At 35.3% G+C, this 24,275-nt stretch overlaps 1 protein-coding gene across 2 annotated transcripts in view; it reads right to left on the bottom strand.

Moving 5' to 3' along the window:
• STK4 (serine/threonine kinase 4) overlaps positions 1-24,275 on the bottom strand; it is an 84,389-nt gene that overhangs the window by 35,585 nt on the left and 24,529 nt on the right. For both annotated transcript variants that reach the window (XM_039864422.1, XM_039864423.1), the window contains exon 10: positions 5,989-6,146. In XM_039864422.1, coding sequence (XP_039720356.1) covers positions 5,989-6,146 — 158 coding nt within the window. The remainder of the gene's footprint in view (positions 1-5,988; positions 6,147-24,275) is intronic.

Here is a 24,275-nt window from a genome sequence, read left to right as displayed (position 1 = left end):
ACTGTGGTTCTTTGAGATTTGCAGATGTTCTGGCTAAATCTCTAAAGACTAAAACCAGGAAAATCTAAGTAGAATTTTAAGAAACATATCTCACTTTTTAAAAAAATTTAAGAAAATATCTTAATACAGTAATATATTGTCTGTAAAAACAGCTAAAACTGAAGTTCCTCTCTTCAAAAGTAATGACTTATGAAATAATTTTATATTCTTTTTCAACCTATACAATGTGTATGCATATATAAATATGTAGCATGACTTGTGGCTTTTAAAAAATTTACCAAATGGTATCACACTGCGTTTTTTTGCATTTTATCATTACTATATAATAAATTCCTATGTACAACAGGTACGTTTCTTGATTCTATTCTCTGAACCATTCCATTGATCTATGTTCTATTTTTGTGCCAATATCAGAATGCTTTAAGTACTGTGATTTTGTAAGTTTTAATAGCTGCAAGTAAGTCCAACCTCATTGTTCTTATTCAAAAATATCTTGGATATTTTTATGCATTTACACTTCCATATAAGAAGTAATTATGGCATAATGTTTAAGCATCTATTTATCTATGTTTTCAAATGTAATGATATAAAACTATAAATAATAATATTCTCCTATCATCCTAACATTTTTCTATCTCTAGTAACACTCTCCCTTTCTTCTAGTAGACTTTATTGTTATCTTTTTTAACTTGATCAAATCTGCTAAATGTCAGGTCCTTTCAAAGAACCAACTTTTGGTTTAGCAGGAAACTTTTTTGTTTTCTATTTCATTAAATTTTGCTTTTTTTTAAATTTTAATTTTATTCATGTTTCTTGTATTCTAAAAAGAAAATACTTTTCAAGCTATAAATCTTCCTCTGAGTATCGTTTTTGCTGCATCCTACAGGTCTGAATTATAGGGATCTGAATTTTGTTGGGTTCTTATAATTCATTTCTAAATAGTTTAGAAATTTCTATTCTGATTTTATCTTTAAAGCGAGAATTAGAGATATGCTTTTATATTTCTAAATTAAAGTGTAAAAGTATATTTTACTTTGGCTACTTTAATATTGTTAATTTCTAATTTTATTGTATAATAGTCAGTGAATGTGGACTGTATGATTTCTGTGTTGAGAGTTCTTTTCAAGAACTTTAAAACAGTCAGATTTTGTGATATTCCATATATATTTTTAAAGTCTCATGGATATTTGAAAAGTGCTCCCATTCTCTGTTTTAGCAACCTTGATAATTGCGGTATCTTGTTTTTGTCTAATTGAAAGGTCACTTTTTGAGAGAAGAATGTTTAAGTCTTCGTCTATGCTAGCAGTTTGCTCATTGCTCCTTGTTATTTCTATCAGTTTTTAGATAAATATGTGTGCTTTGTATTGGTTCATGACTTCTATCTTCTGGATCAAATACACCTAAGCAATATGTATCTCTTTCCCCTGTAATATTTGTTTTTCCTGTAGTCTGTTTTATCTGATATTAATATTACTTTACCTACTTTCTTTTATTTAGTATTTGCCTACTCTATCTTTTTCCACTCCTCTGCTGTAAACTGTTCAGTGATATTTTATTTTATAAACAGTCGTTAGCTGGATTTTGACTATTTTTATCTAGAGTCCATCTTTTAACAGATTTTAATGCACTCATATGTATTGTGATTATTGATGTGTTTACATTTGGACTGCTACCCTGTCTGTCACTCTGCTCCAGCCACCATGACTATTCCTTCCTTACATACACCCATCATGGTTGCTTCAGTCTTTTACTTGTTGGTCCCCCCATTGTCCCATGGCTCAAAGGTCCTTCCACCTTTCCCTCTTCATTTAGGTCTTAGCTGAATGTCTTGTCCCTCTGCAAGGCCTTCTCTCATAGTATCTCTTTACTGCGCTTTTTTTCTTTAAAGAGCTACTATTACCTGAACTTATTTATTACCTGACTTAACGTCTATTTCTCTCACCACCCTCTAAGCTCCAGGAGAGCATGAACCTTGTCTGTCTTGTTCACCACTCAGGGCACTCCAGCCATCTTAGACTAAAATCTTACAGTGTGTTTTTGAAAGATCCATGAGTCAAACTGGATTCAAGTTTACAGCTTTTTGTGGCTTTACAGATGGCAAGATGGGAGGGTCTGTATTTTCACAAAAGTAGCATTCATTTCCAAAAATGCAATCTGTTTTTAGAATATGAAGAACCAATTTTAGAGAATATTGCATTCTCGAGCACGTCTTATTTATACTTCAATCGCTAAACATTAAAAAAAATCTTTGTTGCATTTTTCAACTAGGCAAATGAGGCGATTCGGTTTTAGAAATGTAAGTATTGAGTTTCAGATGAAAATATAGTTTTGTCAGCATCGCTTCCTGCCATTCCTGATTAAATTACCAAATTCTGCCATTGCTAATTAAATTACTTCCTATTAGACATTGTGGGTAAAAAGTTCATTTCAAAATAGGAATTGCCTTCACAGGAAGAAAGAATATCTTTTCCACAATTAAATACTGCCTGTCGGGAAATTAGGAAGTCTCTGTAAGAGACTGTAAAGGGAAATATGTCAGCTAGTCTGACACATACCCTTCTTTAAGCTTAGTGAGAGTATTCAGAATACTTCTTCAACAGATTGGCTCTATCTTTGCCAGATGTCACTTACAAATGTACATTTCCTTATTTGATGTGCTTTTTTCATTCCTCCATGAAGAGGACTGGAGACTCAAAAGGGGAGTAAAAAGGAAATTTAAAAATCATGCAATATTAATAAAATATGAATACATCTTTATATCTGAATTTCTGTAGCATCTAATAGAAAAAAAAGAAGAAACTTACATGAATTTAGTAGGTTACAATCACGCAGAAAGTAGGTTAAAACACAGGGTACCAGGTGCTGCCTGTCCCCAGAGATTCTGATTCAGTGTGTCAGGGGTGGGGTCTGACAAACTGCATTCCCAATTTTCCAGGGGATGCTGACACTGCTGGTCGGGGGACCACACTTTGAGAAACACTATTTTAGACAATTATTTCAAATGCTTGATTCGGGATTAAGGCAAGAGCTATACAACAAGAATATCAAGGCATTAAAAATAGTTTTCATTTGCTCTTTACTCCTTTGTGGTATAGCAGCTCATGTACGCCCTACCTAAATTTTCTTTCATTGCTTAGTTTCATATTTTCTTTAAAGAGAACTTTAAAGAATGAATTATCTTGAAATTCTGAAGGTAAAAATAGAATAAAATTCTGTATGTCAGGATCGGCAGGCTCAGGTACAGTGTGAACGAACATAGACGAATCCAAATGAGTTAGAGCAAGAGTCCCAATATCGAACATCCCTAAATGCCAGACAGGTCAGAGAGTTAGTACCAGCGAAGGGGGCAGGCCAGATACTGAGGTCGCACCCCAATGGGGTGGCTGCTACTCGGCTGGACAACGCGTCACCCAATAATATAGGTCTATCATGGCCGGATCTTCCCAGTTTTCAAAAAAAGCTGTAGAGCCAACTTTTTATGTAAAAGCTCTCAATTTTTAAACATAGGTAACTAATCTAAAAAATTTTAAACACTGTACAGAACACACACAAAGGTCTGTGAACTGGGTGCTGTTGGATTAGCCTCTGGTGGGGAGGGCGGTCTTGGGACCCTTCTGCTGAGCGGGCCAGGAGGGACGCAGGCTGCGTGGTGCGCTAACCTCTTCACTGCGCACGGCCAGCTCCCTCCAGCAGCCACCTACTTCTAAAGTAAAAACACTCTCCTTAAACACCTACTGAAGCCCCTTTACATAAGTAGCTTGCCCATTAAAACAAATTCTTTGCCAATGATTTAGTGTGAGAAAACTACGGCAGAATGAAGTGAATTCTTCCAACACTGGAACTACTGATCCAAAAATAATGACTAGCTTAAAGTGACTGAAATTACAAGATCACTAGAGTCTATAAATGTGTGTGTGTGTGTGTGTGTGTGTGTGTGTGTGTGTAAAAAGAAAGAAATTAGACCTAGGAATATAGATTTTAGGATTCGTAAGCATTCTATCATAATGATGACATAATTTGATACCCAGAAGTTATTTCATCTTTGCCTAAAGACTCACTAAACTGAGAAAATCAGTCCTTACAAATTTGTTGAAGATTACTACACAAGCAGTGTGGAACAGTGAGCAGAATAATTCATGAGTCTACTCTGATTAACAGTGGCAATGGCAGCCTAAAAACACTGTGTTAAGGATTCTGAAGCTGAATCTTGACTCAGTGGAAAATATGAATGCCATGGAATGGAAGCAGATGTGCCCCACATTCGACTTCCTTTGTACAGTGCATAACAACACTACTAGACCTGTCTCCAGAAAAATCTAGTCTCCGTATAGTGTATTAATACTAAAAAATATTATTTTTTAAAACATAGTATCAAGTCACACCTTGCCAGTTGTTTTCCATTTCACTCAGAGTAAAAGCTAAAGTCCTTATTAGTACACAAAAGCTCTACATTATCTGGCTCTGTGTTAGGTCTCTGATCTCATTTCTGCTACATGACTCCGATGCCATTTCAGACACTTTGTTCTCTTCACCGTTCTCCACATACACTAAGCAAGTCCCTGCCTCAAGACCCTTACATTTGCTACTCCAGCTGTCTGAAAAGCTCTTCCTCTGGGTGTTCATGTAGTTCACTCCCTCATCTTACCAGTGAGAACTTCCTTAACTCATTTTAAATTGCTACACATTTACACACACACACACACACACACTCTCCCCTCTCTCTCTTCCCCATCCCATCAATTTCCTTTTCCTGCTTTATATTTCCTATAACACTTATCACTATCTGACATTCCACATATTTGACTTCCTTATTACCACATCTTCTAGAATGAAACCTCCATGAGGGATAGGTTTTGGGCTGTTTTATTCACTATTATATTCCTAGAAAGTGTCAAGCACATATTGGTGCTCAAAAAACTAATAAATAAATAAGTAAACACATAAATGATAATGAACAGTAGATGATGAATACATGAATCAAGGAACAAACAGATGATAAAACAAATGAACGTGGATTCTAATATGGGTTCGGTGACTAATCAGTTAAATAACCTCAGGTAAGTTATTCTGGTCTCAAAAGATCTCTATCATTAGCTGTATAAACTGTGACATTCGTGCCATTTTACAAAAGTAGAAATTATGTTATGGAAGAATGGTATCATTTCCTCTCGGCCAATCAGTAGGATAGTGTAAAGCCAGGACTAGAAAGGCCTCCCAGAATGCAATACAACACCCAAGCTAAGCTCTTAACAAACAACAACAGAATTATGTCAGAATTTAAAAATGTAAAAATTAAATATTCTTAAAGAGAAAATTCTTTCCTAAAACTATTCAGAAAACGAATGCAGACTCCTTAGCTTACTTTTTTCCATCCAATTTTTTATTGTCTCTACTCATTAAATCTCTGTGAACATTAACAAGTGTCTGTGGCTGAGGGAGAAATGTTCCACAGCAGAGAAATGAAAAACACATCCAGTTTTTCATAAGAAACTTTGGAACAGCTTACTATTTATCCTCAGGCAAAATTCAGAATAATCCTCTCAGAGAGCCTAAAATTAGGAAAATGGTTAGCAAAACAACAAAGACACTACAAGACAGCATTATTTGCCCTCCAGTCTAATTCTTAAATATAAAATCGCAATCCCAAATAAACTTATTAAAGACAGGGCATCTTCACTGGATGACTAAACATTTCTTTCACCATTAACAATTTTAAACTCAACAAAAAGAAAAATGGCAAGCGAATAAAGGATTTTTAAAGCAAAAAAGATACCACTAATTGGGGGCCCCAGAACTGCTCAAATGTCAGTCAAAATGCTGTTCTCTTAAACTGGTGAGGCCCTTGGCCTAGGAGCTACAGCTAGGGTAGTTACACTTGAACTGTATAAGAAAATGCTCAGGCACTTTCAGTAAAATGACAGAATTGAACGTGACATTTCAAATAACTTCCCCCAGTAGACACAACCATTTACTTCCAACGCTACTTACGAACTCATAGTCTCCATCCTGTGGGACTTTCCAATCTGAAGAGCTCTTCAGTGGGCCAGGTACACTCTTGCCAAAGCTGTTGATCTGGTTTTCCTTTTCTTTTTGTTCAAAATATTCGAGGAAAGATGGTTTTGCAGGCTGCATGGTCTCATCCCTTCCTGAAAACCAAGAAAAATAAAAGGTGAAATGTAATATCCTAGATTTCAAATAAGTTTAATAAATCTTAGTTCCATCTCCAGACGGGTTGCAGTCTCTGGAACAGTGGCTCTTTTTGTTAGATAAGGACTCCTTCGAGAATCTAATGAAAATCACAGGCAAATGCACAAATGCTCACTCAAAATACTTTTTGTAGAATTTTAAAGGATTCATAGGTCCCCTAAAATACAAAGATTTTTTTCTGGTTCTCTTTTTCTAGATGGAAAGAACTGGGTGATGCAATGACTGAGTAAGCTAATACTTGGGTCCCCTGTAGCAAATAGTTCCAATAAGATCAGACTGAAAACAGAGGAACAAGCAAAAATATTTATTAATCATCTACATATACAATATTCTCTACAGGCATTGCAGTAGGAAAGGGCGATGATACAATATGGTGACTTCCCTTGATGATCTCAATTGAACTAATGAGAAAAATATGAATGAAAAAGAAAATGTAAGTAAATCACAATCCACTCCATGAACTATTATGTAACTTTTCAAATACTATTTACAAATGGTTTAAGATAAAGGGGGAAAACAGAATACAATATTATATATGTGTATACACACACACACACACACACACACACACACACATAGTATGATATCGATTCTATAAAATCATATACATAGGAGGAAAAAAAAAGACTAAAAGAAAATATACCAAAATGTTAACAGGATTTGTCTCTGACAGTAGGATTATAGATGAATTTACTTACTTCTTTTAAACATTTTTTAAAAGAAGATAATATAGCATAAGTATTAAATAGATAGAACTGATTGTAAGAGTTACGTGTGCCCAGAAGATGTAGAAATCCTGCAAGCTGGGTGGTAGGGGAGGGCTGGTAGAGGAGGGTTTAGGTTGGGCCTCAAACTATCCCTGAGAAAAGAGTCAACAGTTACAGAGCAGGGCAGAATCAGCAGTTATGCAACAGCAATTACAATATAAGAGAGCAGAAGATAGCAGTTACTAGTTACAACTGGTAACAATGGCAAAAAGAATATTTATCTGGCCTAATTTAAAAACCTAGGTAGCCGTACCTTTTTCATATGCTGAAGTAGCTTTGTGCTCGTGACTAGTAGTCTAATACTGGGAAGTATTTACTATACAGTTTATTATACAGTTCATGCTTTTCACGAACATGTGGGTTTATATTGCCCTTTCTCCCAGTAACCAGGAAAAAAGACCAGAAGGTTCAGAGCCTTAAGTATTAAGTAGTAGATGGGGCAGGGTCTGGAAGACAGATAACAGCAAGTGTTTCTCTCCAGGCACCTTTGTTTCGCAATCTTATCTCCTGATACTTGCTTTATCCAGTTTCAAGCCAGCACCCCGACTGCCTCTCAGACGTTTGTCATCTTACTTTTCTCCATTGCTAAATTCAACAGCAGCCAATCCCAGATTTGCTCACTTCCAGATGCTGCCAATAGCTTACTTCACTGTCTGTTGCCTCTTTGCTTATTAGGGATTAAACACAGTATTTGCTAGGACCAGTCAATGATTATGTGCTGAATGTGTGTTTTGTTTTGTTCTAGGTATGATTATGTGCTTTTCATGCTTATTCTGTTTAATTTTTAAGTTAAACTTAAGGTACTATTTCATAATATAGTTCTGAAAGAATTACAACAAAATAAAATTTGTAAAAATGGGGGCGGTTTGGTATTTGTCAACAAGTCAGGAAGCTAAGTCCTTCTGATTGGTCCTCTCTTTGGGACCACTGACCCTGCAGCAAGCCTACACACAGTCCTACACATAAAAAAGGAGTGTTTGGAGCATCTCTGTGAGACAAGCAACTGTGAAAGTACTACCAATTGCTGACATGTAGGGTATACAATGTACTTTTATAACAAAATATCCTTACCCCAACCAGCTAAACAAAATAGTCTGTAAACAAAGTAGAAAGCCCAAATGGCTACCCAAAAAACTGGGTAGGTACTTGAAAAAAAAAAAAGATTAAATTGGATCCACACTTCATACCTTAATACTCCAAATGGATAAGAGGTCTAATTGTAAAAATGGAAACCATAAGTACTAGAAGAAAGCATGTGTGAATACATTTAAAACTTAGGTGTGGAAAAGACTTTCTCACTATGGCAAAAACCCAGATGCAATTTAAAAAAAATGGACAGATAAAAACCTTTTGTGTAAATAAAACATCACAAATTTTAAAAATAAGCACATATATACTATAAGCCAAGACAAATCACAAAGTGGAATTTCCTGGTTTTTTTTTTTAAACTAAAGAGTTCTTTACATATTAAACAGATAAGCTACTAAAGAATTCTGAAAATCAAGGAAAAAAGACAAAAACAAGGACTAAACATAAGATAGTTTATACATGGATATTCTATTAGTCCTTGAACATAAAAAAAAAATGTTTAGGTTTACCCAAAATAAGAGAAAACTCAAATCAAAACTACTCAGAGATGTACCTTCTTACATTTCAGATGGCAAAAATTCAAAAGCTTGACAACGCTCTATTTGTTGGTAAGGCTGTGGGGACACAGGCACTCTCATATGTTGCTGAATCAGAGTGCAAAATAGTACAAGCCTTACGAAGGGGATCTGGCAATATCTATATATCAAAATATGAAACAGAGGAAGGTACAGAAGAATCCCGTAGTGTTATATTTGAACTGTAAGTATTAACATGAACTCATGATTTATTTCAAAAACTTCTGAGCTTTTTTTCATTAAAGGCCTTGAAGCAATGACACCCCATTACCACCTAGCACTCAGATCTTAGTTTCTAAATACCATTCCCCACTCAAAGGAGCTAAGGCTTCTTAAAAGAGATAGCTAAATCCAGACCTAGGGCAGAAAAAGTACAGAGTGGGCATGGAACGTCTTTTGGTGTCAAAAAAAGCAAGCGAGTACTCAAAAACTGAGGGGGATTTATAAGCAGGACACAGGAGCCACTTGAGGGGCTCTCACTGGTAAATTCTGGGGCATTCTAAGCAGTAAAAAGGATACACTGAATAAAAAGAATCTATGAACTCAGAGTAATAATCTGAAAGTGAAGAAGGTTGGAGAGAGAAGGGAAAAGTTCATTAGAAAAATCATCACTTGACAACTGTAAAATGGTGACCAGAGAATATCCTTTTTCTTAGGAAATCCACACAAAACAGAATAACTCCTTTCTTAGAAAACACACACTTAATGTTTGAGAGTAAGTTGCACATATCATGCACCAGCCTCTCCTCATTATTTGTCATTTCATGTCAGTTTATCCATCCATCTTTATATATGCAGAGAAATGAATGAAATGAGTTATCAATAAAAATGACAACTTCTGGGTAGAAACAACAGGTAAGTTAAAATATGTTCTCCTGTGGAACTGTTATGAAAACCATAAAGACATTATTTTTTTAAGAAAGCATCACATCCAACAATAAAAATTGTATAAATGGTACTATATACATCTATGAGGCATCATCAATTCCTTCCAGGTGCAATACAGGTGGATTTTTAAAACTCAGGTCTTGAAACCAGGGATAAAACACTACAGATAATTTTTCTGTGGTCTAATTCTAAAACACAGCATAAAAATCAAAGGAATGGCTGTTAAGCTAGAGTATAAATCACTTGCCTAACTTCTCCCACTGTTTAGATGAGAAGATGAGAACATTTGCTTTCTCTTATTTGATGACAAAAGCCCTTCTCGATTCAAGTAAAGATTTCTACCATTTTTGGAGTTAAATCACCAACTATTCTTTGTCTTTTTCAACAACTGAGTGCTTCACTGATGCATTCAGTTTACACGCAGATAGCATTCCTTCTGTGACCAAGATATCCTTAATAACACTAGTCATATTATGGCACCTGTTCTTGGTCTGATTTTAAATACAGTAAACAGATCTGTATTACGATCATAAGTAGTACCTAGGGGAGATTGTAAAAATGGCCACAACAATTTCTTCTTTGTATCTTTGGTATCCTTGTTCTTCAGTAGTGCCCTCCCACAATGACTCTGGGCCTGGCCATGTGACTCGCTTTGGTCATTGAGACAATAGCAAATATACTGCAAGCAGGAACTTGAAATGTGCTTGTGCATCCTACTACCACGTAAATACACCTGGGTGAGCCTGCTACGTGGTGAAGCACGTGTGGAGAAAGGCCTTAGATAACAGATTGCCTGAGCAGCCTTCCTAAGGCAGCCAGCCCCAGCTGCAATTGCACCAGCTGACCACTCTAAGTTTTGAGGTGGTTTTGAGGTGATGCAGCAAAAACTGATACAGTGTCTGTCTGTCACTCTTTCCCTCATTCACACACACCACTCTTTATCTATAAAAAAGAGCTCCATTCTCTGGGAACTCAAGTTCAAATTCACCTGACATTTATTGGATACCTTCTAAGTATTGAATGTGGCTTTTTACTAGGTGCTTTGACATGATGTTCTCATCCAAACTTCATGACCACCATGTAAAGGAGGAAGGAAGAGAACTTGCACTTATTAGGCACCTACCAACTGAGAGACAATGTACTATTTCATTTAATCTTCAAATCTTTTGAAGTACATATTATCATTTTTACCTTATAGGAGAGAAATTTGCCTGAGATTTCATAGCTAGTTACCACTACACATAGAATATGAACCCTCATCATCAGGTTTTAAGTCTGGTTAGAGGCATCTCATGTTGCAAGTTTTCTAAAATCAAAATGAAAATTCTTGACATGTCAGAACTGCCATCAAGTTGGGTGCAGAAGGAGCAGGGGAATGGAATTTTCCCAGTAACCTTATCTTTGAACTTTTCTTTCAGCACTTTTGAGCCAGAGGATCACGTGTGCTAGACAACAGCCTGTCAGTACTGAAAGCTTAAGAGAATCATTCCAGGCTGATTAAAGGCAGTGCAGTCCCTGGGGCTTCAGCTGGCTGGTGGGCTTTTTGTTCCAATGTGAGCTCGGGTATTTTTTCAACAGAAGAAATGAAGACGTTCAGTTGAATGACAATACCAGAAACCTGAAGCCGTAGGGAGAACAGACTGAGCAGAAAAGTCAAACTTTGAAAACAGCCAGGTCTTGCTCTGATTCTTTTATCTGATGCAGAAAATGCAGGAATTCCTATACTAAAACTGGCCCATTTTTCTTTGTAAGCAGCATCTGGCAAGCTAAATGGATGCTCTGTCTAAGCCCAAAAAGGGGTGAATTCATAAGCAACTGTAGCCTATGTTTATTTTTCTTTGAAAAATGCTATATAAAAGCAGAAAGACCCAAATGCCTATCAACCAATGAATGGATATGTAAAATGTGGTACATCCACACAGTGGAATATTATTCGTCGATGAAATACTGATACGTGGTACATGGATGAACCTCAAAAACATTACACTAAATGAAAGAAACTAGTCACGAAAGACCACATATGCTATGACTCTATTTATATGAAATGTTCAGAATAAACAAATCTGTGGAGACAGAAAGTAGATTATGGTTGCCTAGGGCTGGGGGCGTTGGGGTGAGTGGGTGGGATGGTGAGTGACTGCTAATGGATAGAGTTTCTTTTGGGGGTGATCAAAATGTTCTAAAATTAGATGGTAAACAAAATAGGGTCTAGCCATACAATGGAATATTATTCGGCCATAAAAAGGAATGATGTATTGATATATGCTACAAAATGGATAAACCTTGAAAACATTTAAACTTAGTGAAAGAAGCCAAACACAAAGGCCACATTTTGTATGATTCCATTGACATAAAATGCCCCAAAGAAGCAAATCCGAAGAGACAGAAAGCAGATTACTAGTTGCCTGGGGAGAGGGGGAAGAGCGAATGAGAAGTGACTGCTAACAGGATTGTGGTTTCTTTTGGGGGTGATAAAAATGTCTGGAATTCGACAGTGGTTATGGTTGCACAACCTTGCTGATACGCTAAAAAACCACAGCCTTAAGATGGTGCATTTTATGATATGGGAATTATATCTCAATTTGAAAGTTATAAATTAAAAAGAAAATTACAAATTTTTAAAAACTAGATTATGGTGATGGCTGCACATCTCTGTAAAACTAAAAACCACTGAACTGCACACTTTAAATGAGTGACTTATATGGTATGTAAATTAAACACCAATAACTCAAAAAAAAAAAACAAAAAACAAAAAACCGAAACAGCAGGACCTTTTTCCTCTCCTACTTACTTCTGTTTCTGGGTTTGCACGTGCTGTAACACGATGCTCAGGGAGCCGTAACTGGGAAGGAGCCTGACCAAAGGCCACGTCTTCCTTTGGAATGACCATCTACTAGACATTAAACTTTATGTCCTTCTATTTTAAACATTCATTTTAAAGACTGTCACTAAGTAAAACACAATGGTCAACCTACTCTTTTCTTAATTTCTATAATAATTCTTTTCTGCCTTAATAGTAATTAAATCTATTTAAACTAGAGAGCCTACATTTTCTTCTCAGTTTTACACATGAATATTTGCAAGAAAAAAAAACTTTTTTCTTCCTTGGAATAATATGTCTTATCATAGAGTTGCTTGTTTTGCTTTTCAATCTGACATTTATTATACATGTGTGGTTTTGGGTTTTGTTTTTATTACTGGGCACCTACATGTATTAACTCATTTAATTACATAAGTTATTATTCAAGTTGTGTGTGTGGCCATGAATACTCCTTTGAATGGTTTTTGAAACTACCAAGAATTACTGGAATCGTAAGTTATAAGATTCCCTGGAGCCCAGATGAAATAACCCTTCCAGTTAACCAGCTTTGGTAATTGCCTCTATGTAAACTGACTTGACTTCTGGGCACTGGTGCTCTAATTCTTCAAGTCTAGTTGTCTTCAAAGGGTTACTAACTAGAGAAATAAAGGCAGCACATCTAAAAAGAAACAAAAGGCTTACAGTGAGAATGATCCATACCTTTGCTATTCCACCAAATTTCTAACTGGTCTCACCTTTTCTGGTCTTTTCAAACATGAATCATCCAACTGACTCTCCTAAAAAATACTCTGGTATTTTACTTCTCTGATCTGTCTTTATACTACACTATGACCAAAAGAATCAAATTCAACTCATTACTTTGGCATTCAAGGTTCTCTAATATCCAGTCAACATCCAGTTCAGCCAAACTAAATATTCAATTTTTTTTTTCTACTTTTCTGACATTGCACCTGCTTGGAAAATCCTCACCAAGTCTTCTTACACGTCTAAGTTTTTGCTTTCCTTCTTATAAATCCTTTAATACTTTTCTATACTACTTACCCAGCATTTGGCCTAGTATTATGTCACCTTCATATGTAGAGGTCCCATAGCCTTAATTAAGTTCTGTCTGAAGCATCCAGGTGATGCTCCTTACATATAAAGAATTAGAAAAAACAGTTACAGTAAACACTCCATAAATATTAGACAATGGTAATAACCACTGTCGTCTTCCCCTTTTATCCTATAAATTCCTAGTCAGCAATAAATGTCTCAGTTGGTTTTTGTACACTACACATTACTAACACATAGTGACTACCTAATACTTCTTGGCTGGTATTAAATAATTATTTTTAACAAGTACTGATTCCAAGTGATACTTTTTTTTTCTTTTTAGCACATAAGCACTTAAGAGAATCATCTACTTTCTCTTTATAGATCCATTTAAATTTATCAAAATGCATCTCCATTTTCTTGCTGAACACGAGTGAGCAGGTCAAATGAGCTTAGAGCACCAGAGAAAAATATTTCCCCTAAATGATTGAAACTGATTTATCTGCCTCTTAGGCATAAGAGCCAAAGTATATCTTTTGGGTCTCACTTTCCTTTGCCCTTCATTACTATCATACTATTGCCCTCTCTTGGAAAATATATTTTCCCCATGGCTACTCTTGGCTCTCCTTTCACCATCTGAACTATGATGGAGCGAGCACCATATCTCCCCAAAAATACAAGTCTTGAGCCTTTCACTGAGTTACACTGAGATCTGGTTCTTTCATAGCCTAACATGTGGTCTGGCAGGGTGTTTTGAATGAATTTTCAGGCACCAAGCGTCTGTGCTTTTTGGCTCATCCCGAAAGAATCAAGAATGTTAATAGCTTCCAAAGATAAAAGTGGGCCCAACATCTGGACACAATTAGAAAAGCTGCACAAACAATTAGGATCTAGTCTCCGCTCTGGCATGATGATTTGAATTATTTGAGCAACTGTGAGAAAAGCCTAAGGACCGAGATATCTGCTCTTCTATTGTAAATCTCACCCAGGAGGGAGGTTCTGATAAATGCCCAGTGAACCAGCGATTATCTTTCAGGGCTGAAAAAAATTCCAGTCAGTAATACATTCCACAGTATTAAGATAAGAGCTTGAGACTCTACAAAGGAAGGCTCATGTGGATCCAAAGTCTGCCTTTTTAAAAAACCTACCATCTTAGATTTTGAGCTATTTAACAGATTCTCAAAACATCTACCATCTTATTTCCAAGGAATTTGAAACACACACACAATCTCCTCCCTCTCTCCTCAGCACATTTTAAAAAACATTACTGAAACTGACAAGTGACCTTCCTTTAGATCAACCATTTTCATGCCAGTATTTAGGCACAGAAGTGACACTTACAAACACTATTAACACCGTGAGTAAACACCGAAAGCCTAACTAGCAAGAGAAAAGGAATCAGGATGCAGAATAGTAGCTCTGGTTCAAGAAAATTCTAGGTCCAACAAAAATGCCACTGCCATACATTAAAAGACTCATATATTATACTACCTACTATTTTTAAGTATTTATGTGCTGAGTATTTTATATACATTATCTTGTATCATCTTAACAACCTTACAATGTAGGAACTTTTATACCCCATTTTTTTCAGACTAAGAAATTGAGGCTTTAGAGGAAACAACAAGCTGACTCAGTCTATGAGACTCCGAGTCAAGTTTCAAACCAAAGACTCTCATTCCGAAAATTACTGTTCTTTCTACTACTCCTTTTTCTTTCTCAGAGATATGAGTCTAACAAAATTAAATGTTTTAAGTTTTAGCTTTAGTATGTATAACTATACTAATGCTATCTGAAACTCTCGTGTGATGCTAATGGTGAGGGGCAAGGATTCATGAACACTTAACATTCTCTGGTGATAGTTTTGAACATCCTAAGGGATCAGAGATTGGACAGTAAGGCTACTGTGGTAAAAGAAGTGTTAAAATACCTGCAGTACATTATGTCCTGTCTACAGTCCTTGCAAATGCTATCATCTGAGTCAGAGAGAATGAGATACATAACACACAAGGGAGGCAATGTTATAACGATCCCCTTCAAACAACTGCAGGTGGAAAGAACACAGGCTGTGAGTCAAGAATTTCCGTCTTATGAAGCTCTGAAATTAGTATCTGATGGATGATGGTGAAGTAAAATCATTTCAACGAGAGCCTGGACTTTGGTTTTAACATGAGGAAACTGACAGCAACAACAGGTGTCTTCACGAGACTTATAACTTTCCAGTGAACTATAAATACATGTTTTGCCACATAATACCATCACGGTCATTTACCTAAAACATGCTTCTGAGTTGCCCTAACTTCTTTATGCCACTACACTTTAAAATTCTATTTCAAAGAGATTAATGTGGCTATTGCTCTAGAAAAAAACTGGAAATTCATGAATGGAGTGCAAGTTTTAAAGAGAAACCAATGCACTTGCTCCCTTTTAGTGCACTGAGTCTAATCTGCAAGGCTTGAGTCGGTGGAAGCAACCTTTCAGTTCAGTAATCTAAATTCTGCTTCCTCTTGGCCTTATAAGCCTAGAGATGGCTGCTATGTGTCTCTTGGGAACACCACAAAGACAAGAAAGTGGTGGCATCACAGCCCATGTGCCTTGGGAGGGAGAATGGCTCCATGTCAAATCTTTAGTAGATGGGGTACAGATTATTTCAGGTGGCCATCTTTGGCTGTCATTACCTCATCTGAGGCAAAAGCATTTAACTGCTAAACTACAAATTTATGCAAATCAGGGTATCTCAGTTATACTACGATTTTTTTTGTTGTTATTCATGACTCTAGGGTAAAAAAGAAATCTTTTTTTCTTCCAAATATACTTTGTATTTAAAGTATTATTAAAGTACAATAACATATACTTAATTTACCAAAATATTTTTAATGTTTTGAAAGCTTGAATTCTTTCCATACTTTTGGTATAGAAGTTGAAGTTCTCATTTTAGCTCCTAATTATTAACTCCTCATTTGATGATGATCAAGTAAAAAATAAAAGGCATTCTCTTCAATTAAAAAAAGATACTTGTTGGGAATGGAGAAACCATTTTTCTGCATATTAAGTCATGCCAAAAAACTCCACATATAATTTAATATAAAATGCACGGAAGATAATAGCTACAAAATTTCCATATTTTCACAGCACTAATAGTATTCAGTGCCCAATATATCACTTTGAATAACATATATTAATAACTAACAGTTTCCTAAACCTCTGTGATATGCTTGATTTTCTGAACACATATTTTTAGCAATATTAATGACAGAATACCCAAATCAGTCAGTAAAAGCCAATAACCTCAAGATATCATTTTAGCAGGAAATTCTTAAGTGAAATGCTTTCAATTTATGAATCATCCCAAATTAGCCTTTGAAAATCATGAATTAAAAATGGTTTGATGTGTTATAGTGACACAATTCCAAATGCACAAAAAACATGCAATGTTACAATGACCACCCTTTACCCAGATACCTCAGATGTTAACATTTTACTACATTTATTTATCCTGCAATCAATCCAGCAAACTAGCTATAAAAACTTGTCTATCATCACACTTGTGAGTCTTGATATTACAAAATATCAATATCACAAACAATATTACTGACATGCTAGGACACAAATACCTCAAGAAAATACCGAAGAACTGTTATTACATACACCATGTTCTTTAACTACAATTCTCTAAAATAGAAAATTAAAAAAAGCAGTTTTTAAAATTCATACATTTCGTTTTAAAAAAGCACTTCTGATGAAACTAGACTGTTGTCTATCACCATACACCAAAATTAACTCAAAATGGATTAAGGAACTGACTATAAGACCTGAAAAATAAAATGCATAGAAGAAAACATAGGAACTAAACTCAAGGACCTTGGACTTAAAGAGGATTTTATGAATTTGACCTCAAAAGCAAAGGAAGTAAAAGCTAAAATAAATGAATGGGACTACATCAAACTAAAAAGCTTTTGCTCAGCAAAAGAAACCGTCAACAAGGTAAAGAGAGACCCATCCGAATGGGAAAATATATTTTCAAGCAATGCCTCTGATAAGGGCCTAATATCCAAAATATACAAAGAACTCATACAACTCAATAACGACAAAAAAACAAACAATCCAATCAAAAATGGACAGAGGACCTGAACAGACACTTCTCCTTAGAGGACATTCAAATAGCCAACAAATATATGAAAAGATGCTTAACATTGCTGGCTATTAGGGAAATGCAAATCAAAACCACAATGAGATACCATCTCACACCTGTTAGAATAGCTATAATCAACATGACAAGTAATAACAAATGCTGGAGAGGATGCAGAGAAATAAGAATCCTCATACACTGCTGGTGGGACTGTAAATTGGTACAGCCACTATGGAAAACAGTATGGAGATTCCTCAAAAAACTAAGAATTGATCTACCATATGATCCAGCTATCCCTCTACTGGGTATTTACCCCAAAGACTTGAAAATTCATATCCAAAAAGGTATTTGCACACCAATGTTCATAGCAGCATTATTCACAGTGGCCAGCGCATGGAAGCAACCGAAATGTCCTACGATAGATGATTGGCTAAAGAAGCTGTGCTACATATATACAATGAAATATTACTCAGCCATAAGGCGAGATGAAATACTGCTATTTGCAACAACATGGATGGACCTTGAAATAATTATACTAAGTGAAATAAGCCAGACAGAAAAAGTTGAAAATCACATGATATCACTTATACGTGGGATATAAACCTAAAAGCAACAAATGAACATGACAAACAAACAGAGACTCATGGACATGACAATGGACTAGTGGTTATTAGAGGGGAGGGGAGAGTGAGGAGGAGGGAAGTAGATGGGGGGGATTTAAATCATTTCTTCAATTAAAAAAATGTTTTTTTTAAAAAAGCACTTATGAATAATTCATGGGTTAAAAAAGAGATATGTAAAAAGCACAAAGCACCACAAAGCTGGGGGAAAAAGATTCGCAATGTACCATGTATGAAACTTAAGGGATGCAGCTAAAACAGAACTTAGAGGAACTATTACGATGTTAACACATTAGTAAGCAGGAAAATTAAACGGCTAAGTATTCAACTAAAAAAAATAATAAAATTTAACACCAATTTTAATTTAAAAATGAAATTTCTTAAATTAGAAATAGATAAGTGTCTTTAACCTGACAATGAGTCTATACCAAGTCCTACTGCAAAATCAGACTAGATAGCAAAACATTAAAAGAATTTTCTTTAAGGTGAGGACTAAGACAAGAATGCCCACTATCACCTCTATTAGTCAACACTGTATTGGAGGTTAGTAAGACCAAAAACTATATAAGCACCAAGATCAAAAGGAAAAACTCAGACTGTAACTCACAGAAAATAAGACTGTCTTCATTAAAATAAGCCTCCAGAAAACCTATTAAAACAAACAAAATAATCCATAAAAATAAATTTAACAAAAAGATGAAGATCTTTGCGGATAAAATTATAAAGTTATCTAGAGATGGAAGAAATAATCCGAACAGACGAAAAGATAAACCATGTTCATGAATAGGAAGAATATCACAAAGATGGCCATTCTGCCTAAAATGTACTCAATGCAATTCAGTCAAAATCCCAGTGGTATTTTACAAAATTTGATACACTGATGCTAAAATGTATATGGAAGAATAATGATATACATTGCAAGCAGCAATCTGTGTTGAAAGAAAAATAAGAGGGAAAAGGGAAATGTACTTTAGAGAGATGGCTAGGAAGGCCTGAGAAGATAACAGAACCAAAACTGAATGGAAGGAGAAAGCAAGTCTTACAGATAGAAAAGTCAAATTAGATGACTACGGCTTATATTATAAACAAAAACAAATTTTTGATATATTAAAGAAAGCCTTTTATAACTTTCAGAAAAAAAAATGAGACTATTTTTCAGACATCTGGGTAGTAAAGAATATCTTAAAGAAGACACAAAAAGTATACTGTATCAGAAAATTCAGATGACTGTGACTTTACAAAAATGAAAGTTCCTATTTCTAAGGAAAAAACCTGCAAAATTAAAAATACAAGTCATAAGTTAGGAGAAAATATTTACAATGCTTATAACTGACAAAAAATTAGTATCCACATATAAAGAGCTACTGTAAATCAGTAACGAAAAGACAAAAAGAAAAAAAGGGAAAGGCTATTTCCAAAGAAAGCATTAGACTCTTGTGTAGTCAACATAGAAATGAATTACATGAAAACCAAAGAGGTTAGGCAACAAAAGCTATAAATTGTCATTATTAATATTTATTTTGATACTTAAAATAACTTTCCCCAAGTCAGTTCTGCATAAGAATTTTAAGTTTTATTTTTTAAATTTATTCAATTACTTTGGGCCATTTTAGCTGATTGTAGTTTCAAAACTATATGCATGGTACTATGATGCAGAAAGAGCACATCAATTCTAGTTAAGGTCTACCAAAACATCTGGGAAGAGGGAGGAAAAGTTTAAACTATTTTGAGACGTTTTAGCTGACCAGTCTTTTTTGAACTTTACCAAGTATGAGGTATCTAATCTCCTACTTAAGCAAATAAAGACATTGCTCTGGTGTTGCTATGATTTCTTAAAATAGACTTTTAAATAAATAAATAATCTAGATCTAGAAAGAAGCCTACCATAGAAAGTGGATTTGTGAACACAAATGGAAACACCATTTTAACTCATAACCTAATACAGAGCTCCCTCTGCTGGCCAGAGGAAGTATACTGATCCTAACCTTGGCATAGAACTTATGTCAGTTGAGGAATATGTCCTTCTATTCTTGGGGGCAAACAAAGTTCTTCTGTAGCCTTATCTCCCTGCCTTCCCTGCATAAAAAAAAAAACAAAAACAAAAAATCAAACAAAAAACAACAACAAAAAAAAACCGTTTATGTAGACACACAGAAGAAGGCTTCCAAAATCCCCAAACTGGTATTTTTATCCAGACATGGGTTTCCAAAGCAATGTGGGCCATGGTTTACCTCCATGGTTCTTACAGGTGTTCTGGAGATGTCTCATGAAGCAATCAAATCTCACTCCACTCTAATCTCTTTCCTCCAACTGCAATCTGATTCTTTCTTTACTGTAGGTTCAGATATACACAACCAAAGCATGCTCCCTCAGAAGTAACATCATTAGCCTATCAACAGAGGCAGACCATCTTTGGAAATCACCTGTCCCTTGCTTCTAGAAATCCTGGGGAATCACGTAGAGTAGCTACTTATGCAAACAACCAGCAAGGAGAGTTATATTACTGCAGGCTGAGCCTTGTGAACATATGACCTGTAACATGAGCCTTAGTCCTGCCCCTCAACAACTTAAAAGAGGCTCTGCTGAAAAGTAGTATAATACAGTAAATAAGGGCATGAGCTTTAAAATTAAACTTTGGCATCAAGTCTTGGCTCTCCCATGACTCACTATGTAATCATAAGTACGTAACTTAACCTCTTAGCAAATCAGTCTCTGCTGCTGTAAAATGTGGGTGGCTATATTTATCACACAGCAGAGCTGCAATGATTAAAATACATGAAATGCTTATAAAGGATTAAGCACAGTACCTGATATATATTAAATGCCCAATCATTAATGATTATTATCAACAGTTATAATGTCAATCCTCCTGAGGATAATAAATAAATAATTTATATATAATAATTGTTTCAAAAAACAAACAAAAAAGGATATCTCTCGAATCTCATCAGAAGCCAGCGCCAGTCTTACCATGAATTTTGGTAAGTTTTATACCATGGATCTATAGCACATCAATGTAAGGGTAGGTTTTCAAAACAAAGGAGTCCAGTAGAGTGAAGGGAGCATAGAATCTGGAATTCTCACCCAGCTCTACCACTTCCTAGCCATGTGACCATGAGGAAATAGCTCTCTGAACCTGTTTCCTTAAAGACAGAGTACAGAAATATCACTGTAGACTGCTCAAGATGACTGAATGTACTGCAGAAGTAGAGGCCTCCCCCACCTACTCCAAACGCACACAAATTCAAGACGAAAGAGAGAGAGAGGGAGGGGAGGAGGGAGGGGAGGAAGGAGAGAGAGAGAGAGGGAGAGAGACAGACAGAGACAGAGACAGAGGACAGAGAGAGAGAGAGAGAGAGAGAGGAGAGAGAGAGAGAGAAAGAAAGAAAGAAAGGAAAAGAAAGAAAGAAAGAAAGAAAGAAAGAAAGAAAGAAAGAAAGAAAGAAAGAAAGAAAGAAAGAAAGAAAGAAAGAAAGAAAGAAAGAAAGAAAGAAAGAAAGAAAAGAAAGACAGACAGACAAGACAAGACAAGACAGACAAACAACACTGTAGTATTCAAAACCAGGAAAGGAAAGTCTACAGATGGCAAAAGAAAGAAAGCCACAGCACTGACCCATTGAGAAAAACCAAACCATAGAAACTAGTCTGAAAGACAGATAAAGACAGGAGCCAAGACACACCTATAAAAGGGGAGCTAGAACTCAATTCCCAGCATGAAGATGGGAGCCAGGACTCTACCCACAAGCTCAAGAACATGGTTTGGGAATGGCTTCTGCCCTTGTAAGGGATGGAAAGAGTCAACTGCTAGAAATATAATTCCCTTAGCTAGACCACAAGTATACTGGGGAAATGCAAAATAATCTAAAGATTGCTCTGGAGAGAACTACCCCTTAAGGCCCCAACAGGGATGCCTATACAAACCAAGGAACACAAGAGGCCTCAAAAGAAGATACTTCCTATTAAAGATAAGCTCACAAACAAAAATTACAAAACAAAAGAAGAAATCTAACAGCATGAGAAATAGCTGACACATAACAGCAGAAATTAGACCCAGGAACTCAAGATAATAAATTAATCTAAAAGATACCTTAAAATAAAAACATTTATAATGTTCAGAGAGATAAACAAAATTTGTAAGATAAGAATAGACAGTGGGATGCAAACTGGTAGTACAAACTTTTTGAAAGACAATATGGCAATACATACACATTAAATTATTCAAAGTTCTGGAAATTTTTCCTAGGGAATACTAAAAAGAAAACATTTTATACGTAAGATAGTTTCTGGCAGAGTTATTTATAATAGTGAAAAATGAGAAACAACCAAAATGCCTGGCAATAGGTAAATGATTAAAAAACACTGTTAAGTGCCATAAGTATAACAAAAGACTAGGCAGCAACATGAAAAATGCATATGCTTATAAGTGAAAAATAATCGGAAAACAGAGTATCTCAACAAATTGTTACTGTATATAAACTTTATGGGCATATGATTAAGAACAGTAGTTCTTTGTTGGAATGAGGGGGTGAATTTCTTTCTTTTTAATATTGCATTAATATTGCTATAATACTGTTGGTATAATAATTTTTAACACAGTAAATGATAGAGACAAATGTCTAACTTTTCTAAAAAATAAATTTCTAAAAAATCTATATATATAGTCAGTTGTCAAAAAATATATCAAATAGTTCAGAAAAGTTTCTAACCTAGACACCCTAAACATACATTATGAATGCAAAAGCCTTCCTATTTTCATGTGAAAGTTTCTTTAAAGTTAGAAACTAAAATTGCACTCTACAAAACTAATGCAAATGATTACAGTGGTATATATGTCTTATTAAGTTTATAAAGGTTAACAGTTATAATTTTAATTTTCAAGGATTAAACATTTCACAGTTCAAAGAAGGCACTAGATGAAAATCTACTTATTTTCACAAATTTAACTTCTGTTATATGATTTAGTTATATGATTTTTATAAATGTGTGGACTATCAGAGCTGTAAAGAACAAGAAAAATATATAAGCTTAATAATTTTTTAATTTTACTGATTAGGGCACTGAGGCCCATACAAGGAAAGTGAATTATCCAACACAACAGATAGTATCTGAGCCAGGCTTAGTTAAATAGTCTCCTTTAAATGTTTAAAAATCAATTCTGAAGAAATGATATGATGTCTTAGATTTGCTTTAAGTTAATTCAGCTATTTTCTTTTGGGGGCGTGAAATATGATGGACAGTAAATTAATAGATTTTGAAACCAGGTAATAGGTCCATTGAGGTTATGATATTATTCTATGCAATTGTGTATATGTTTTGATTTTCCATAATGAAAAGTTTAAATTCCTAAAATAACAAGGAGTAAAGATCTCAAAATGAGGGGTAAAGCTGTCAAACCTGTGACCTAAAAACTGAATTATAAGACCTGTAGCAGACCGTCCATGAACTGAGTATATTTCATGTCATTTAGCTGTGATTATTGAGGCTTTAAAATTTTTTTTTCATCATGACTATAATAAATGATGCATGTTTCTCATTAGACATGCTAAAACCATCCAAGCTCAGAAACTGAACAAACAATCCACTGAATTAATTAGCACTTGAAATACGAAAATTACATTTGGAACAAAATTAATTCTTTAAAAAAAGGCAGATTTTCCATAACACGTGCATGCACAACACATGTTAGTGGATCAGCCTAGATATATTACACAGTGATTATAATCATCTGCATTATTAAAGCCTTTAAAACAAGTAGAATATATGGCACTCAGAGTCAATGAAAAGAACTAGAGATCAGCAGCTCATTACTGCAAAACAAACCTTCCTAACAAATCATACCGGCTACTTAAACAAAAGAAAAAGAAAGAAAAACTAAACACAGATAATGAGCCTTGGTCCCAAAACAAAAAAAAAGAAAAAGAAAAAGAAAGAGAAAAAGAAAACCTTCCTCCTTCAAAAACATGGCTTGATTATGAATACACAGACCTGAAAGGTGAAAATTAGAGGGGGCTAAGAACCATAGCATAGTCCTAGAACAGCCTATTCCAGCCACTGTAAACCAGCTGCAGTTCCCCTGGACTCATCGCCTTCCTCCTGCCTCTAGAAATTTGTGAGCACTGCTCCCTCTGCTGGAACATCTCCACCCAC

Source organism: Pteropus medius, unplaced genomic scaffold, assembly GCF_902729225.1.
Source record: "Pteropus medius unplaced genomic scaffold, Ma_sr-lr_union100, whole genome shotgun sequence".
In the NCBI taxonomy this organism is placed as follows: Eukaryota; Metazoa; Chordata; class Mammalia; order Chiroptera; family Pteropodidae; genus Pteropus; species Pteropus medius.
Note: the sequence above shows the minus strand (reverse complement) of the source record. Positions and strands in the feature narration are given on the sequence as shown.